This window comes from Nematolebias whitei, chromosome 6 (genome assembly GCF_014905685.2).
Source record: "Nematolebias whitei isolate Nwh7 chromosome 6, NemWhi1, whole genome shotgun sequence".
NCBI lineage: Eukaryota > Metazoa > Chordata > Actinopteri > Cyprinodontiformes > Rivulidae > Nematolebias > Nematolebias whitei.
This window is the reverse complement of record NC_056503.1, coordinates 24,911,002-24,931,065: the sequence shown is the minus strand read 5'-3', so window position 1 is coordinate 24,931,065 and position 20,064 is coordinate 24,911,002. Positions and strand designations below refer to the sequence as shown.

The 20,064-nt window shown below is 39.0% G+C and overlaps 1 protein-coding gene across 1 annotated transcript in view; it reads left to right on the top strand.

The window, feature by feature from the left end:
* Positions 1-20,064, top strand: part of igsf5b (immunoglobulin superfamily, member 5b) — a 43,046-nt gene that overhangs the window by 701 nt on the left and 22,281 nt on the right. Inside the window, exons 2-4 of the mRNA XM_037677780.1 lie at positions 2,826-3,143; positions 14,476-14,603; positions 19,469-19,631. Coding sequence (XP_037533708.1) covers positions 2,826-3,143; positions 14,476-14,603; positions 19,469-19,631 — 609 coding nt within the window. The remainder of the gene's footprint in view (positions 1-2,825; positions 3,144-14,475; positions 14,604-19,468; positions 19,632-20,064) is intronic.

Here is a 20,064-nt window from a genome sequence, read left to right as displayed (position 1 = left end):
GGATGGATGGAAACAAAAACAGCTTCATTATGAAGCCATGTAAAATACTAAAAACAGGAACATGTCAGCAGTGGTTTTTGCCATGAACAACACAAACAAATTAATGTTCCAACTAGCTGAATAGGCCACATTAATCAATTTACAGATGTTTTACAGACATTTGCCATTAAAAACATTTATTTACCCTCTTTATATAAAAACAGATTCACAAATGGAATAGATGTATGTATGTGCTTCATAGTGTAGTTTGGTTTATTAAACAAAACAAGTGGTACAGCGATGTCCCCTGTCACTGAGGGGTTTGAATAGTGAATGTTTGTAGTTTTCAAGATGAGTGTTTTTCTGAACTGGGATTGAACAGTGAATGCCAGTAAATTTCAATGTTTTAGTCCAAAATATTCAAGATATTCCAAAACAGAAGTTGGTATCTCACTTACTTTTTAAGTTATCATGCTCACAACATGCATGCATCGAAAAAAAGCTTTGTAGTCAATAGCTATGTTTACATGCGCAAAATTCTTTGATCGGATTGAATTGTATTCTCATTAAATAATGTGAATGTATCGTTTACATGGGCACAATCTGTTCACGACGAGCGTTTACATGCAGTGGATTTTTATTCTGAATAGAAGTACTGACATGCGCAGAGTGGTAAACTGTCCTTAAAAAAACACAGAAGAAATTCTACTTACGGTTTACTTCCGAGATTAACACTTTTTTTTTTTTTTTTAAAGAAAACTTTATTTATCAAAATGGCATAGCAGAGGCAGACTTAGATATGGGAACATCAAAAGCAAAACTGATTAAAAGAATAAGGTAAAATAAAAAAACAAAATAAAAATAAAATATACTACAAGGGGGTTATATATTTTTAGGATTAGCATTAGCAAACATTAGTGGGCAATTCCATTCACATTTCATACAGGTCTTCATATGTTTCAATATACTGTATTTCAGAGATTTCAGATATATTGGAATTGAGATTAAAAAAATGTTAAAAGATGAATGAGAGATGAACGTAAACAAACCAAAGCACCCAAAATGGACCCGCGACAGGTTTTAATGACAGTGGAGATGTTACTGCACTCCCTGACTGAGCTACATGTAATACAGATCATTTTGAGCTCTTTCAAAGTTTCTAGTAGAAATGTTGTCGCTCACCAATCAGTTTTACTTTTCTGACATGCTAATATTATTAGCATTAGCCAGGAAATACGTGAGGTAGACATAGGTCGCACATGTGCAGTCAGGTCAGTTTTCCACAGTCGGAATAAAATGATCAGATTAAGAGTTTACATGCGCACCGTTCAGATTACAAATCGGCATAAACCACCCCTCTCATTCGGATTACAAATTAATTCTTTATTCTTTCATTCATTCGGTATTCCGAATGGCCGTTTACTCCGATTACTTATGTCCATGTAAACATAGTGAATGACTAAAAAGTTTTATTTTGTCACACTGTAAAATTCAAATGGACTGAACATACATTTACAGTAATGGCATGTGATGTTTAAATATACTGGCAGGCAAATTTTGCTGCCAAAAGAGAAAAAAACTAGCAGTCCCACCCATGTTTCAGCTTTACCGTATGTTAGCTTCAGCTAACAAGCTAATCCGTGGTTGATTCAGACAAGTGATGTTTTCATCTACCTTTCAGAAGTTACAGTTGTACCTGAAACTTGAAGGTATTTCAATGTTTTTCACATAGATTAAAATGCATATTAACAAGTTTATGTTTGTTAGCCCATAGAGTTATATATATCATTAAAGTGTGCACTGCCCATCCCGCCCATTGTTTACATTTGTGACATCATAAAGAAACTAAGATGGCGTCCAAAACAGGCAACTGCTCACAGCCGGCAGCTGCCAACTGGATCTGTGTCACAAATAATTATAATCTTTACAATAACAATATAAGTCATAATTCATGTTAATTTCATACAACAGTTATGTAAAACAGCTATATGTTATTGAAGGAAAATATACTTAATGAAATTTGTATGATCTAAACTAGGCCTGAAGTTAGTCAATAACTAATGACTGCCTTCCAATGATTTCAAGACATTTTAGCTAGTTGAACAATTATGACTTCAACTAGTTTATGAATTTGAAACTGTTTTAACATGTAAATTGTGTGTATGTAGGCTCTGCTAATTGTATCTAATTGCAGTGATCAGTGTCTAAGCTATACCTAAAATTAGAAAGTACATTTTCAGAATTCATACAGAGTGTATAATGAAATGTTGCCAGAGGCAACAGCAGCTTGTACTATTTAATAATTTGTATCAAGTTGTAGCTTGATTCAGCCTGTACAGCATAGCAACATCTGCCACAGGAGCTACTATCTACTAGCCAGTTCAATAACAGCAGCTACATCATCTTTATACACAACTTTTAAACGGTTACATTATTAGCTTCAGTTCTGGTCGGCTCACATTGAGGTAAATAAGAAACAAACTGCTACACTCGGCTCACATTGAGGTAAATAAGAAACAAACTGTTAGACTCTGACATGTTTTCCATTTTCTCTTCTGTCACCAACATCTGTAGCACACACAGCTTTCTGGCATTTTTACGTTTTATATACATGCTAATATATTATTTTTATAATACGCACATTTTATTACTATTTTTGACCTTTTTTTTACATAGGCAGCCCTTACTCTGATGCTATTTAGTCAAAACACCTTGTACAGATGTTTGACTGTTTGGTAATGACTGACATTACTCCAGTGAATCACAAGGTCATAAGATTGTGTGATCAGTGCACCCTCTAGTGTTTTATATGACTTTAAATGCTAACCTGTATTGTATGTTTCCAGCAAGTGGAACTCAAATGGAGTTGGCACCTTTAAGTCTGACGGTTGTGCGAGGAGACGAGGCCAGATTCTCCTGCAGCACCTCCAGCTCTCTATGGACTGTAATGTTGTGGCTGTTGAATGGTAGAGCGGTGCTAACTATCTCCAAGGAGAGGGGTGTCCTGCCCTCCATCAACCCAAACATCACTGCCGAGAAATGTTCAAACTCAAACAGACACTGCTGGGTCTTAGTCCTGAACAGCACAGAGAGGAACAACCAAGGACAAGTGACTTGTGATCTCCAGCTCATTGACATCAGAACCGCTAAACTATTTGTACAAGGTGCGTACATTTGTCTTTGTATGATTTTATTTTTGGTAAGGGTTGTGTGTTGAACTTTTGAGAAGTCTGTATCTCAACTGCATTTGGTGGTGGTCAGAGCCATCTTAATGGTCCAGCATACTCCATTGTGTCTTTGTGGATTTAGAAAAAGCATTTGACAGGGTGCCGAGGGAGGAGGTGTGGGATTGCATGAGGAAATCTGGAGTGGCAGAAAAATATGTTAGACTGGTACAGGACATGTATGAGGACAGCAGGACAGTGGTGAGATGTTCTGTAGGAGTGACAGATAGCTTCAAGGTGGAGGTGGGATTACAGCAAGAATCAGCTCTGAGCCCCTTCTTGTTTGCTCTGGTGAAGAACAAACTAACAGATGAGGTCAGGCAGGAATCCCTGTGGACTATGATGTTTGCAGATGGCATTGTGATCTGTGGTGAGAACAGGGAACAGGTGGAAGAGAACGTGGAGAAGTGGAGGTATACACTTGAAAGAAGAGTTGCAGTAAGACAGAGTACATGTGTGTGAATGAGAGGGAGGCCGGTGGAACAGTGAGGCTACAAGGAGCAGAGTTCACAAAGGTGCAGGACTTCAAGTACTTGGGGTCCACTGTTCAGGAAAATGGGTAGTGTGGTAAAGAGGTAAGGAAAAAAGTCCATGCAGGAAGGTCTGGATGGAGAAAAGTTTCAGGAGTGATTTGTGACAAAAGGGTGTCAGCAAAGGTCAAAGGAAAAGTTTACAACACAGTGGGGAGACCAGCTATGTTGTATGGTCTGGAGACAGTGGCATTGTCAAAAATACTGGAGAAAGAACTAGAAGTTGCAGAAATGAAGATGTTGAGGTTCTCCTTAGGAGAGACATGGATGGATACGATTAGGCATGAGATCATCAGAGGTACAGCACAGGTTGAACAGCTGGGAGATTAAGTTAAGAGAGGCCAGACTGAGATGGTTTGAACATGTCCAGAGGAGGGACAGTGGGCATATTGGTAGAAGGACAACTTCCAGTTGGAACAGCTGGACAATGACTGCGTGATAAGGGAGCTCGCGACAGAACCCGAGGAACTTTATGTAAACTCCAGAGCAATGGAGAAATTAATACAAGTTTAACGTGGCAAGGAGAAGGGGGTTAGACGTTTGGATATCTGTTTCGACTTCCCCGTCGGACAACGAGGCAGGAGGGAACTGCTGAGATCGGGAAGCTAAAGCTAACAAATAGTGGAGAAGCTAAAATCAAGAGCACTACAGCAATGGACGACCTGGAATTGATCCTGCAAGAGTTCAGGGGATTTTGAAAAGAAAACAAAGAACAATTAGAATCGTTAAAAGAAGAAATCGCGAAGGTAAATAACAGACTGAGTGAAGCGGAAGAGCACATTGCGAAGCTAAAGGACAGAATTCAAAACACAGAAGAGGTTCTGACCGACATGTTGAAGCTGAACATACAGCTAGAATGGGGTGACCAGACGTCCCCGATTTTCGGGGACAGTCCCTGTTTTGGATGACCTGTCCCCGGCTAAAGCTGTCCCAGAAAAAGTCCCCAATTTGAGCGTTTTATGAACGAGAAAAAAAGTTGCATGGTGCGCGGGTGCAGTTGCGCGCAACAACCGCTGTTACTGTAGCAGCTGGTCGCGCCGGCGTTGCAGCGATGACGTTACAGCCAACAGAGAAGAAGAAGAGCCGCACGCGCCACCTTTAAAACAGAAGAAGAAGAAGTGCAGCATGAGTTTGTCAACACGGGGAGTTATCAAGTGATGGTATGTATGAACAGATTTATTTAGTTTGAACTGGGATAATCGTTGCCGTGATAAACGTTTTGTTCGCAGTAGGAAATGTTTCAGTGTTGTCAGCTGTGTCCAGGTAAAAAAAATAGGGCTGAGATGTGTTTAGTTTTACTAAAGGCGAGGACCGTCCCAAACCAAGCTTTATTAACAAACAGATCAACAAGATCTGCAAGATCGGCAAGAAGAGAACACAGGGAGTAACTGCAGCTCGAGTGAGAGAGAGGGAGAAATCGTAACAGGATGATGAACTGTCTTCAGGCTCAGCTAAGCTGGTTTAGACTTGGTGCATGCGCCAAGGGTTCATCCAAAGGAAGATGTTTTAGAATTGATTGGTGACCTTTAGTTTATATTTTCAGAGCTAATTATGAGTTGTTTTGCATTAAAATTAAAATCTGCTGGCTCCTCAGATAAATAGTGTTAACTTACTTTTATATATGAATCTTTCTGTTCAGTGTCCTGAGATGACTTCTGTTATGACTTGGAGATATATAAACAAACTAAACTAAATTGATTTGTGAACATAGACTTTCAAACTTATTGTGTAATAAAATATTATGATCAACTGTATGAAATGCAGCATTGAGGTCTAAGGACCAGTGTAGACACCTGTCCATTCTCAGAGGCCGTGAGAATATAATTAGTAACTTTCACCAGTGCTGTTTCTGTGCTATGACAAGCTCTAAATAATTAAAAATTATGTTAATAGTTATAATAAGATTACACTAGGATAACCCCAGTTTCTCATCTAAAACTTATCAACTTCTAAAGGGTATCTGAAACAAAAATCTTATTTTCTTAAATAGTAAATTTTCAGTATGTTATATTTCTAATATTTTTGTAGGGGATTGTGATTATATTATGTCTCTGTTTTAGAGACGTGGAAGACTTATAGAAGAGGAGAGAGAGGAGGGAAATAGACTAATAGAAAAAAGAGTTAAAGAGAGAAGAAAAAAATGATGGATAGAAAGAAGACTAAAGCAAAGAGAAGTAAAAGAGCAGATGAGTGTTGCAAAGAAAAAAAGGAAAAAAGCAAGTCGAGTCTGAATGACAAGACGGCTCTTTCAAAGAAGAGGAAGTGTCATTTTACTGAGAAATTACCAGCAGAGTTTCCATTCCTATGTCCTGGTCGGCTCTTCAGATTGTTGCTCTTCAGTTAATGTTCAAGTTTATCTGTCACATGTTTATGATGTCAAATATTTACAATTAAAGTTCAAGTGATGAACTGATGAAGTGGTTTGATTGGTAACGTACTGAGTGATGACAGAGTGTCTGTATACTTGGTGAGATGTTTCGGCTGGTTCGAGTTGAGAGGACAGAAGTTCTTCCTCTGAGCTGAGCGTCAGGTTCATGTACTTCTCTAACTGCAGCAGTGTGAAGAGGCAGTTGTTTGAGTGACGATGAAACAAGTGGAAGAACAAATAAAAATAAAATAATAGGTATATAATTCTATTATTGAATTGTGTCTCATTTATCATGTTATAAGTATTTCTCATTACTATTATCTGTGCTCTTTCAGTTTTGTGCGTAACCTTTTCTGCTCTTCGTCTATTCCAGACCTCCATGTCCACCATGACTCTTCAGACAGAGGAGGCCTCGCAGAACCAGAGATGAGCTCATGTCAGTGGACTACCTGACCTTCACCTCACACATACAAACAATATAAGTACACATCAGCTACGTAACCATACACTGTGTACTTATACACACCTATGTAAGTACATACATGTTCTCGTTCACTCACTATGTATGCATGCTCACATACTAGTATATACCCCTGACCCTCTCCCCAGTTTTAGTACTCTATTCTATTACTACTATTGTTACTTTATTCATTTTATTACTCTTTGGAAATGTTAACAGTGTGGAGAGACACATTCCTGCTGTTATATTTGATTTTTATTGTTTAAACATGAATAAATATGTAAAAATAAATGAAACAGTAACCGTCCCTGTTTTTAATTTCATCTTGATACAATATCATTGTTTTTGGTCTCTGAGCCGGAAATGTCCCCAGATTTCACTTCAGAAATCTGGTCACCTTAAGCTAGAAGATAAGCTAATGGAGCTAGAGAGTCGATCCAGACGTGAAAACAAACTGATTTACAGAGTTCCAGAGGGGGTTGAGACCAAATGCGCTACAGTGGCAGCATTCATAGAGAATCTCCTCCGTTATGGATTAAAGCTCTCAGACGATTTAGCTAACCTCCATATTGACTGAGCACATCGATCACTGGGGCCTTGTCCACCAGAAGATACGCCGCCCCGGTCCATCATAGTAAAGTTTCTGAGTTACAGTGCCTTGTGAAAGTATTCGGCCCCCTTGAACTTTTCAACCTTTTGCCACATTTCAGGCTTCAAACATAAATATATAAATTGTTAATTTTTTTTGAAGAATCAACGACAAGTGGGACACAATCGTGAAGTGGAATGAAATTTATTGGATGTGTCATACTTTTTTAACAAATAAAAAACTGAAAAGTGGGGCATGCAATATTATTCGTCCCCCTTGCGTTAATACTTTGTAGCGCCGCCTTTTGCTGCAATTCCAGCTGCAAGTCTCTTGGGGTATGTCTCTATCAGTTTTACACATGGAGACACTGAAATTCTTGTCCATTCTTCCTGCAAAACAGCTCGAGGTCAGTGAGGTTGGATGGAGAGGGTTTGTGAACAGCAGTCTTCAGCTCTTTCCACAGATTCTCGATTGGATTCAGGTCTGGACTTTGACTTGGCCATTCCAACACCTGGATACGTTTATTTGTGAACCATTCCATTGTAGATTTGTCTTTATGTTTTGGATCATTGTCTTGTTGGAAGATAAATCTCCATCCCAGTCTCAGGTCTCTTGCAGACTCGAACAGGTTTTCTTCCAGAATGGTCCTGTATTTGGCCCCATCCATCTTCCCATCAATTCTGACCATCTTCCCTGTCCCTGCTGATGAAAAGAAGGCCCAAACCATGATGCTGCCACCACCAGGTCTGACAGTGGGGACGGTGCGTTCAGGGTGATGACCTGTGTTGCTTTTACGCCAAACATATCGTTTTGCATTGTGGCCAAACAGTTGGATTTTGGTTTCATCTGACCAGAGCACCTTCTTCCACATGTTTGGTGTGTCTCCCAGGTGCTTGTGGCAAACTTTAAACAACACTTTTTATGGATATCTTTGAGAAATGGCTTTCTTCTTGCCACTCTTCCACAAAGGCCAGATTTGTGCAGTGTACGACTGATTGTTGTCCTATGGACAGACTCTCCCACCTCAGCTGTAGATCTCTGCAGTTCATCCAGAGTGATCATGGGCCTCTTGGCTGCATGTCTGATCAGTCTTTTCCATGTTCGAGATGAAAGTTTAGAGGGACGGCCGGGTCTTGGAAGATTTGCAGTGGTCTGATACTCCTTCCATTTCAATATGATTGCTTGCACAGTGCTCCTTGGGATGTTTAAAGCTTGGGAAATCTTTTTGTATCCAAATCCGGCTTTAAACTTCTCCACAACAGTATCTCGGACCTGCCTGGTGTGTTTCTTGGTCTTCATGATGCTCTCTGCGCTTTGAACAGAACCCTGAGACTCACAGAGCAGGTGCATTTATACGGAGACTTGATTACACACAGGTGGATTCTATTTATCATCATCAGTCATTTGGGACAACTTTGGATCATTCATAGATCCTCACTGAACTTCTGGAGTGAGTTTGCTGCACTGAAAGTAAAAGGGGCCGAATAATATTGCACGTCCCACTTTTCAGTTTTTTATTTGTTAAAAAAGTTTGACACGTCCAATACATTTCATTCCACTTCACGATTGTGCCCCAATTGTTGTTGATTCTTCACAAAAAAATAAAATTTTATATCTTTATGTTTGAAGCCTGAAATGTGGCAAAAGGTTGAAAAGTTCAAGCGGGCCGAATACTTTCGCAAGTCACTATCAGGGCCTGTGTGGTGGAGTTGGCCTTGTATGCAGTGGCGGCTGGTGGTGTTTTCTCCATGGGGGGCTATAACTCCAAAATAGACATATACATATATAGCCAAGTGTTGCTCTTCCACATCAAAAGAGGTCAGCTGAAGTAGTCTGGGATTCTGATTAGGACTCCTCCTGGGTGGGTTCATCTCAATGGAACCCCTGGGAAACAAAACCTGCTGCCTCCATGACTCCACCTAAGATAGGCAGGAGAATAGCTAAATGGATGAATATTGCAATTAAAAAAATACTGCAAACATTTCTCATCAAAATACTGCACATAATTTTCACATTTCTCAGTCACTTTTTGATGCTGAAGTTTTCCTCTCGAACAATAGGTGATGCTATTGAGAAAATAATACAGTATTGCTCCATAAATGGCACCAAAAGAAAAGATGTACAGAGTAATTCATTCTTTATATAAGCTACAGAAGAATCAACACAGTTTCAGCTTCTCAGCTTTACCTTTACATTACATTCAAACAGTGGGTGAATTCCTGTAAAAATAAATTGGCTTAAGGTCTTTTATTAATTAAAATAATCAAATTTGATCAATACATCGACATAAAGAATAGTATATATTTCATTCTCTCTAAACTGCATCAATGCACACTTGCTCTACTGATTTTTTCTTCATTCAACCTTTATTTCTACAAGTTAGTCTCACTGAGTCACCAGGACTGTTTAAAATCCCTTACAGAGGTCAGAGTCGACAACTTCAGATATTTTTTCAAGGTGTTTCAGGAGCAAGGTAGGAGAAGGCCCTTTTGCTAAATGTAGTCCGCAATGAGGGTACACTGCAGGTAATGATGTCTTGAGAGTGCACACTGTAGCTGCACTAACGACGTGACATGTAGGAGGAGAAATATGAAGACAAATATCTAATGTGAATCAAAGTTAATGTTTAAACTTTTTCTTCTTTTTTATAAAAATTGACTTTTCTGAACAGACTCTGCATATTGTATCTAAAAGTCATTGAATCAGTGTTTAACTAAGACAGGACAAAATTCATCCCTTACAGCTGTTATTTCATCCTGACTTCTTTAAATACGTTTAATCCCGACAGCCACAGCCTGTTGCTAGGTTAGTCTAACTTCTCAGTAACTTTGTGAATATCATTAGGTGTGGTGCATTGGTTTTTCGTGGTAGTCATTTTCTCTGTCCGAATCCTGGTGTCTAAAGAGGCAGTTCCACCAACTTCTGGTGTGGGGGATTGATTTGATCAACCCCTGCACTCTTCACCTTCCTCATCTCCCCTTTATCAAGCAGGCTGTTGCTTCAACTCCTTTCTCCTGTCTTCTGTCATTGACGAGAAGACAGGGTGAAGGAGAGCCCTCATGCCCTGAAGGGACATTTATTTCGGGATACACCATGGATTCCTGGGGCCAGTAGAAGATGGTGTGTCTCTCTGTACTGTCCGTTGCAGTCGTATAAGGCACATATATAATTGGATTTATGATAGCAGGATTTCTGCTTTTTAGAATCAGCAGGTTTCTGGCTTATCAACAAATTTGGAAGACGTCGGCAGCGGATCTGGTATTTTTGAAGCTGCCTGCCATGTGTGAAGGAATGTGCTGTGCTTCGAGCGCCCAGACTCAGATGCATTTCAAGCTAAGCCGTAAGCTGGATGCAATTTTTGAGAATCGCAGGCCACTTGCGGCTTCTGGAACTCGTTGGCGTGAAGGATTTGACCTTGGGAAAACTACAAGCACGGCCCGGCAGAATGATCACAAATCTGGCTGTTTGGATTTGCCAGTGAGAAGTATAAGAATACCAGTAGAACTTTTGAAGGCAGACATAAAAAATCAAGCAGAGTCTGCCTGTCCCAAAACCAATGTTGTTATCAAATCTGGCTTCCCCACTTGGCCTTGAATAGACCAGCTATCTCAAATTTCTCCCAGAGGTTTTGTGAATAATGATGCTCTGCTGCTCCTCCCCTCCTCCTTCCCCCCCTCTCCCGAGGACATCTGTGGGCCTTATCAGAACTGAGCTGCTGATAGTCACTGTACCATCTTACCTGAACTATGGAACTTTCTGGCAGTGTCCATGGAAAACTCACCGCCTTTGTTGAATTCCTCATGCATAAATGTATTATGATGTCATTGTACTGTATGTTGCTGTTGATGTTGCAAGGTCTTTTTTTGTAACACTGTGCCCCGGCCAAGAAAAGGTGTGATATATGATTTTTTTTTTACCTCCTCCACCCTCTTGTGTTCTCTTTTTCTCATCTACTTTGTATGTCTGTGTCTAACAGGTCTCTCTTGTAAATGAGTCATTGAGGTTCAATGGGAACTAACCTGTATAAATAAAGGCTGAATGAAATACAAAATGATCAACTGACCAATGAGTACAGTACGGATGCACATGCATTGTGAATGTCATATTGGTACAAATTGGTGAATCTTCAAATCACTACTACAGATGAGTTTGTAAGAGTATGTAATTTAAACCTTTGTGTTCAGGTGTATGTCACAGGTCAGGTTATTATTTAATTTTATTTTATCTCTTTCCTTAGCATTTGACCATACATATTTAAGAACTTGTTCTGACATTGACAATTTATTTTTTTGTGAGAAGCTGAACTTTTAAGAGACAACCCACTGACGACTCTGCTGCTGACACACAATGGAGGGTGTCCAATGGCAACTCAGCAGAGTCTGCACTTTTTGTTTAGATCTGTGCTCTTATCTTTTAGCCTTTTAGCATTTGCAGTAACTTCACTTAAATTGAGTGCTCAGAAAAGAAAAAGGAAAAAAAATCACCATGGGCGCATTTCCTGCACAGTGTCAAGAAACAAAACCAATGACCCACTGCTTCCAGTATGTTGAGGCGAGCCCCTCCATTGCCATCAGTCGCACAAATCCTCACTGACATATGCAGCCATTAATAGTAGTGTATGGTGAATCAGGCCCTCCAGTCTGGGTACAGAAGATCACTATGGTTTGACACAGTCTTTAAATTAATTGTGCATGCTGGCACGCCAAGCAAAACGTCAGCAACTCTGCTTGTGATTTGTGTCCTGCAGCTTCGAATACAGTTGGAGCAGAGCAACAAATTTACAGCCATGCTTAGCCGTACTCTGTGCACTTTTATCCAAGTCGTTGCTTTAATTGTCTGGCATGAAGATTATGTAAAAATGACCAGCCGCTGTGTCTGCTTACTTACTCAGTCACAAATGCAGTGCATAAACAGAGTTTCTTGAGCAAATCTATGTGGTTTGCATTTGCTGTTGACTACAAACAGGGTGTAGTGAAGGCAGAAGCTGGGGGAGAAGGCTGATAAAAATCACAAAAGATAGAATCTCCCCGAGGTAATTTGTCTTGCAGATGTAAAACTGATATACACATTGGAACACACTCATACTGGGAGCATAAATTGCACGCGCACACTGTTTTCTACTTTTATATCTTTATAGCTGCTGTCTTGAAGAAGCAGTTTGGCCTCTGAGGATGCTGAAAAATCTCTTAAATTAGAATTTGCCAAGGGAAATTTTCTTCACATAGCCCACCACCAGATTCCTCAGACTGATTCCCAAAAAATTAAAAAACCCTCTTCCAAGAATCACTTTCTCTAATAACGTCTTGATCAGCAGTGACCATCCAAAGCTGAGACGTCCATCTGAGTGCCTACGAGGCTGCTTGTTCTCAGCCATCCTTTATTTACTGTTGCTGAGGTTTAACTTAAAGCTCAACTTCCTCCATCTTACTCTAAAAATAGGTTGGTATGTCATTTATGACATAACATTAGCCATCAAACGAAACAGCTTGGAGAAAAATGACAGCCTGTAATGTATAGCAGACTTATGAGTCATTGACTTGGATAAAGCATCAAAGCTTCTCCCATTATCTTTCTGTCTATGAGGGAAGTCAGATTGTCATCATTGTATGTTTCCATACAATGATTAAATTAGCTCTCTGTATTTAACCCATCACACCTGGGATGCACCCAGGTGGCGCAGTGGGCAGCTATGTGGGCACCTGGGGAGCATTTAGGGTTTGGGTGTCTTGCTCAGAGACACCACAACATATGGGATTTTCTGGGGATGGAGCCTGGGGCTTTCTGGTTCCAGGTCGGCTGCCCTGCCTCTACCCCATCTCAGCCCCCTATAAGAACTGTCTGTTGCCTTTTGCAGCCTTTCATTTAGCCAGACAATTGACTTCACAGAGATATTGTATCTCTCTGGGCCTTGAGTCGCTGGTTTGTCACACAGGTAAGCAGAGGAAGAAGGAAAAAGGGTCCTGCAGTCATCAGGCAGTTGAAACTCACGGTGCATTCACACCAGCCCTGTTTAGTCCGCTTTAATCAAACTCTAGTCCATTTGCCTAGAAAGTCCGGTTCGTTTGGAGAGGTGTGAATGTGCAATCGAACTCTGATACGGACCAAAAAAAGCAAACTCTGGTCTGTTAAAAACATAGGTCTTGGTCCAGTTGAAGTGAACTCTAGCACGGTTTGAATGCAGTGTGAATGCAAGCGGACCGGAGATCGCTCCAAGAAGTAGACTACAGCGCAGGACAAACAAAGGCACATTTCTTTTACCTCGTACGGAGCCGTCAGCTGCCTTGTGTGAAAAGCAACATTCTCCATGGTTTTCTGCCTCATCTTCCACTCGTGCTGAGTCCATTGTTGAAAAATGTTTGTTTGGCACATGGGCCACAGACAAAACAGAAATCCTAAAATTGCTAAAAATTTGACGCCACTCTGTTTTTGTTTTTATTTCTAGAAGAAGAAGAAGAAGAAGTGTCTTCTTCAGAGGTTTTTGTGTCATTTCCTTCAGTAGTTCTTGGTGCAGCACCACCACAGGCGAGGGGGGAAAAAGTTGGCTCGATTGACTCAGTGCAGTGTGAATGTGAACTGCACCAGCTGAAAATGTAAACAAAATGTTATGAATATTGGTCCCCAATCAAACCGAGTCTACCGGACTATCAGGTGTGAAAACACCCTCAGAGTCCCGATCAATGAACTCTGAAATTCATATTTTGCCAGTGATCAGGAAAGAGAAGAGTGGATTGTATAGAGTGGATGTGAGCACATCTTAATATTTAGACTTCAAAAATTTCTAAAGGAATAATTCAGATCTTTTGAAGCGTGATTCAGTTTTAAGATTATGATAATTTAATATCCTACGTGTTTTAGATAACACTTTGAAGGATTTCAGTTTGTAGGAATGTAGTTTTATTGCAACTTGATTATTTGCTGAACAAACAGTTAGTGAGAGCCAGGCCAAAACCAAACTGAATTCAAGCAAATATGACTTCTTAAATATTCTACTGCAGTGAAATACTATATCTTCCCCATCAGAAGTGCTCCAAGCTGCACCAGAGGAGCAACTGTAGCTTTGATCACCTGGTGACTGGGCCTCTACCCATGGGGTCTAATCGGGCTCAGCCCCTCTACACAACATGAGTTTGAATTCCTTTGGGCTCGCCATTTGGATCATAAGGATTGGGTGCATGGGCCATTTTATCAATACCCATAATTTCACTTGTGCTCCTATATGTGAATTATAATTGCACATGTACATGGACATAAAAATAGGAAAATTTGGCATTTATTCAAGTCGTGAACAATAATGTATTTATTTATTTTATTTTTTGCAATTGCAGAAAAAGGAAGCGTGCAACTCTTTGGAGATAAGAGGTTTGCCTTTAAGGGGGACTCAGTTCTGTTTCAGTGTGAAGCAGCAGGATGGTACCCTCAACCTCTTCTGCAATGGCAGGTTCACAACAAAATGGTAAACACAGCAATGTTTTTGCATTTTAATTTTTACTTGAACCACTTCCTGTTTTTTGTTCTGTAAGCGGGTCCTCCTGACCCAGTTAGGAAATAGTGGTGTGTCGCCGTGACGACGGCACTGCTTTCAGAGTGAAGCAGAAAAGCTGATTTGATTGATCATCCATTCTATTTTGTATTTGCTAGTAATTATTTTCTAACAGTAAATTCATCCCACTTAAACCCCTTTTTCTAGATTATGCTACACACTGATTACTCAAATGGAAAGGAAGAATCAAATAGATTTAGCTTTAATAAAAATATGGACACAAGTATCCCATATTAAAAGTTATAACAATGCCTTTATGCTTTTCCTGTATTTATTTGTGCCACTATAAGCTTTTTGCTTAAGGTTATTGTGTGTGTGTGTTTTAATGGAAGGTGTTGATTGAATAATTAATGTAGAGCTGTTAGAAAAATCTTAAATCACGAGACGGAGTCAAATCATAAAGATAGACGAAGCTTTACTTAAAGATACTTGCAAGGAGGGAGAATCACTCGTGCATCAAGGATGAGCGATTCCTCTGGAAATCAATACAAGGATACAGTTATTTATGTTTTCTCAGTGCTTGAAAAGGAAGACCCTCTCTTGTTTGCAGTCTGCTTTACTCTGCGTTCTAAAAAAACAAAAAAAACCTAAAGCTTATCTCTCTATTCACACAAACACACACAACAGCCTCCATGGGAGAAAGGCACAAGGCAACACTGAACTGTTATAAAAGGTTTAACAGTTTAATATTTAACTTTTAAGAAAATCACACTGGTAATAGAAAAAACAACTAGTAATATACAATTTTAATATACAATTTTTCCATCAAGAACATATTTCTCTGGGATTTGCCAGAGGAAAAAAAAAAAGCAATTGGTGTAAGTGGGTCTGGGTATGGTTTGGTGGATCTTAGCCTGCTAAGCTGACAAGCCAAACCCCAATCTCATAAAAATATTCACAAAAATCTAATGACAACATCTGCATGAAATTTGGAAAATGTGGTGTGCAAGGTCATGCATGTGATGTAAAACCAAGATTAAAAGGCACATTCACTGTTTACCTTTAGACTAAACATTATCTCTTCTTTAATGTAGACTTGAGCAATCAATTAAAGAAACATATCTGCATTTTTTCATGTGGACAATATAAATACAATAACTATATATTTGAGGCTAAAACATTAGTGAAACAAGATTTTAGATATCATACGGAACACAAGATTAATAATAAAATTATCTGCTGCAGCTCATTCGGATGCATGCTGTTTTATGTATTAACTTTTGCTGTTTTAAGAGTTATCAAAGAAAGATGTCATGGAAAAAAAGGGATTCCCAAAACAACTAGGTGTAGGCTTCATCAGATTTATTACAAAGCTTTGGAGAACAGCAATCCCAGAAGATCAATGCATTTACAAGCACACACTTATCAGTGCTTTCACCTGTCTAAGGCTCTGACCCATTCTGACTTCCTGAACAGAAAAAAAAATAAAAATAAAAAATCACTTTTATAGAAATATCCAGCTGCCAGCCCCCAGCCCCTCCCTGCACCATCCACTTTATCAGAACCTAGCTGCAGTCAGAAGCAGGGAGAAATCTGGGAGCCAGACAGCTCTCAAGGCCTCTGGAACCACGTCACTGTAATCATATCAATCACCTTGAAGATAATAGAATTATCTCTTGCTGTCCCTTTACTGACCGGTAACATGAAAACTGATTATTACATAGAGTAAGGATCATGGAACATTTTAATATAATTTACTTCATTTAATACAGTAAAAAAGCAGTGCATAAATACATTAATCATAGTAAGTAAGTAAGTAAACTTTATTTATATAGCACTTATCATAGATACAATCACAAAGTGCTGTACAAAAATACAAAATAAAAGCTTAAAATAGAACAAAAATAACAACAGCTAATTAATAAAAACTGTAAAAAGAGCTGATAAAAACAAGAACAGCTGATAAAAACAGTAAATAAACATTTAACTAAAAGCTTGCCTGAATAAAAGTGTCTTAAGCTGCGTTTTAAAAGAATCAACAGAGATGGTCACACAAAGAGACAGGGGCAGGGTATTCCACAGCCGGGGGGCTACGGCCTGAATGGAAAGGTCACCCCGAGTTTTAAATAGTAAATAGTAAAATTATGGAGCATGGTGAGTGCAAATTATACACATTCCCTTAACAGCGTGTTACACTGTATTTGTGGAAATTAGAACCCAAAGTTCAGACAAAAACTCCAAAAGGGTCAGAGGTAAAAAGGAAAACTAATTTTATAACAGAACCCAAAATTCTGACGTGGCAGCCGAAGTACTTACAAACAGAGAAACTCAGGGAACACGAGGGCACAAACAGGACTGGCAAAAGAACACACAATGCACCAATGAGGAAATAACAGAAAGACAAAATGTAAAGGAACACTAATGAGGGAGAATGGCAAACACCTGGGGGGCGGGGAACAAGGGTCAGGTGACAGTGGGTGGGGCAGGAGCCGGAAACTGACTGAGAACTGAACTGGTAACCGATTAACCGATAAATATATATACCATAAATATTTATATAAATATTTATATAAATATTTATATAAATATTTATACCATAAGTCAAGCAACAGAACTCAAACAGGAAGTTTCCAAAACGCATAAGCCACAAAGGGAATGCTGTACATCTAAAATTAAACTTAAGGAACTACTAGACGACAGAACAACACAGATCATGACAGTTAGCTCGATATTATTTACTGGAGTGAGTGTTGCATCCTGAAAAGAGACAAAACTCAACTTTATTCCTGCACATGCAGCTTACTGTTGCCCTCAGCCATGAAAGGGAGGTGATTGCCTCTCTGTGTGCATTTGTTTGTGAGCAATACGGAAATATACCAATGGACAGATTTTTATTAAACTCTGAGAAAATATTTACTGAATGTACATGTACAACTAATTAACTTTTGAAGTCAGCCTGATGGAAGATGACTACCACAGCTAATCAACCTCAGCAAACACAAAAAAACTTAAGACTCAGTCAATTGTACAGGTACTGAGATAACATTTGGTGAGGTGGTAGCTCCGAGCTCTTCTAAACACATGTTCAGAGCACTCTTACTTCATTATTCATTCAACCTTTATTTATACAGGTTAGTCCCATTGAGTCTCGATGACTCATTTACAAGGGAGACCTGATTTGAACAAAGTGATGACAACAGTAGACAATCATAAAAGAGAGCATACAAAGTGAGAAGGACAAATGAAGGAAAATGGTATTAATAAAACGAAACAAAAACAGCTAGATTGTAAAGTGATGTAGAAAACGGCATTGCTTTTTCACATGAACTTAGCTGATGTTTGAAGCCACTTAGGGAGGTCAAGATTGAGAGCTTCAGATCTTTTTACAAGATATTCCAGTAAACAGGAGCAGAGTAGGAGAAGGAGAAGTCTAGTTCAGTCCTCACTGAGGGAACATTGTCCTGAGAGCGCACGCTGTAGCTGCACTAACACAGTGACATGTAGGAGATGTATGAAGGCAGCAGATCAAGAAGTGATTTAAAGATGAAAATGTACCAGTGAGAGAGTCTGCATGAAGTTAATGATAACCAGTTAACCAGTGAATACAGGGTGCAATGATGGGTACGGGACATTATTGGACATAATATATACCCACATCTCTCACTCTGAACTATCTCAAGCTCTTCATGCCTGCAAATAAGAAACAAATGTGAAAATTATCTGAAGGGATATGAAGAAAGAAGAACAAATGAACAAAAATACTTCTTGACCGTGTTTTATCATTACTCATTTATGGAAAGTCTGCACATATTTTTAAATCACAACATGAAAGAAGTTAAAAAAAACAAACCCAATCAGTGTTGAATGACAAAAATGTCCCATTCAAACATAATAATTTCCTTCTGGTTACAGCATTTCAAAGTACAAGGTTCTTTATTGTCATTCACATCACATGTGGTACATGAGGTGGAACGAAACTGAGTACTCAAGGTCCCAGTTACACCCAAAAATAGCAAAAATATAAAGTAGAATAAAAGAAAACGGTATACAAGGATCTAAGATATATGCTAAACACTAATAATATAATATGGTGTATTAAACAGCAGCCTGAACATGAGCCTGTTGTGAGCAGATGGGTATAAACACAGCAGCTTATGGGTAAGTAACATGTGAAGTCCAGATAGTCTTATTTTTAATTGTTCTTAATTTATCTGGGTGCTGAAATAACTTTAAATCACTGGTAAAAGGAATAGTATGTTTACTTTCAGATGTCTTGTTTTCTCTGTTAGAAATGCTTTTAGTTGTTTAACAAAAATTGACACAAACACAAACAAAACTTGTTCAAACTGCACAATTTTTTTTTGTTCACTGAAACATCTACTGTAACTCATAGTCTGAATATAAACTACCGTAATTTAACCACATAAAAAGCTTGTGTCAAATTAAATCAGTTTGTTCCACCCAATTAAACTGAATCAGACTCAGTCCTAATACACTTTTTCTATCAGCTCTACAAGATTATGTCAACTAACTCCACATATTATCGGTAAATTACAATGTACTTGCTTCATCTGCAAAAATCAAACTACGTGCTTTTTTTCCACATTTTAAATATTCATTCATGGTTTGAGTGTAGGTACTTAATTTTAATGTCATTGAGTAAAATATGAAACTGAATAGTACGACGTGAGTGAAATTCATCTGTCGTTTGCAAAAGGCAAAACCTTCTACATTTAATATCATATTTGCTTCTGCGTTGAACATTTGTATTAAAGTCTTTAAACTTTGTTAAAGAGTATTTGGCTATAGTCTGTCTCTCTTTGGGTGATGGGGATGAGGTGAGCCCAGATGAATACATCAGCACAGCCGAGGTGGAGAAGAGGCTCTTCACGGTGTCCAGTAACCTCAGCGTTACGGCTGAGAGGAGCTCTCGAGTGGACTGTCTGGCCTCCGTGTCTGCCCTGAACACCCCTCTGCAGAGCAGCGTCTCTCTAACAGTGGGTGAGACCAACCAGGAATTAATATTTTGTCACCAGGAGCTGAACTTTGGTTTCATCCTCAAGAGGTTCAGCTTCTTATTTGGCACTATGCTCTACAATGTGCTTTGGATAAAAACTTATGCAAAGTGAATTAAATTCAATCAAAACAAACAAATAAACATACAACATGTATCCATGCAAACTATATGTATATACATTATTAGCTATTGAGCCATGCCATTTTTTCCAAAATTCCTTTCTCTTTTGAAAAATGTAAATGATCACACCACATTGGTAGGTGATCATGTATTTGCCTGTGTCTGTTCATTTGTCTGTCTGTTAGCAAAATATTTCATGAACCACTGAACTAATTACAACAAAACTCTCAGATATTTATCATTTAATGTGCATCTACAGCTGATTAACTTTCGAGTCAACCTGACTCAAGATGGCCA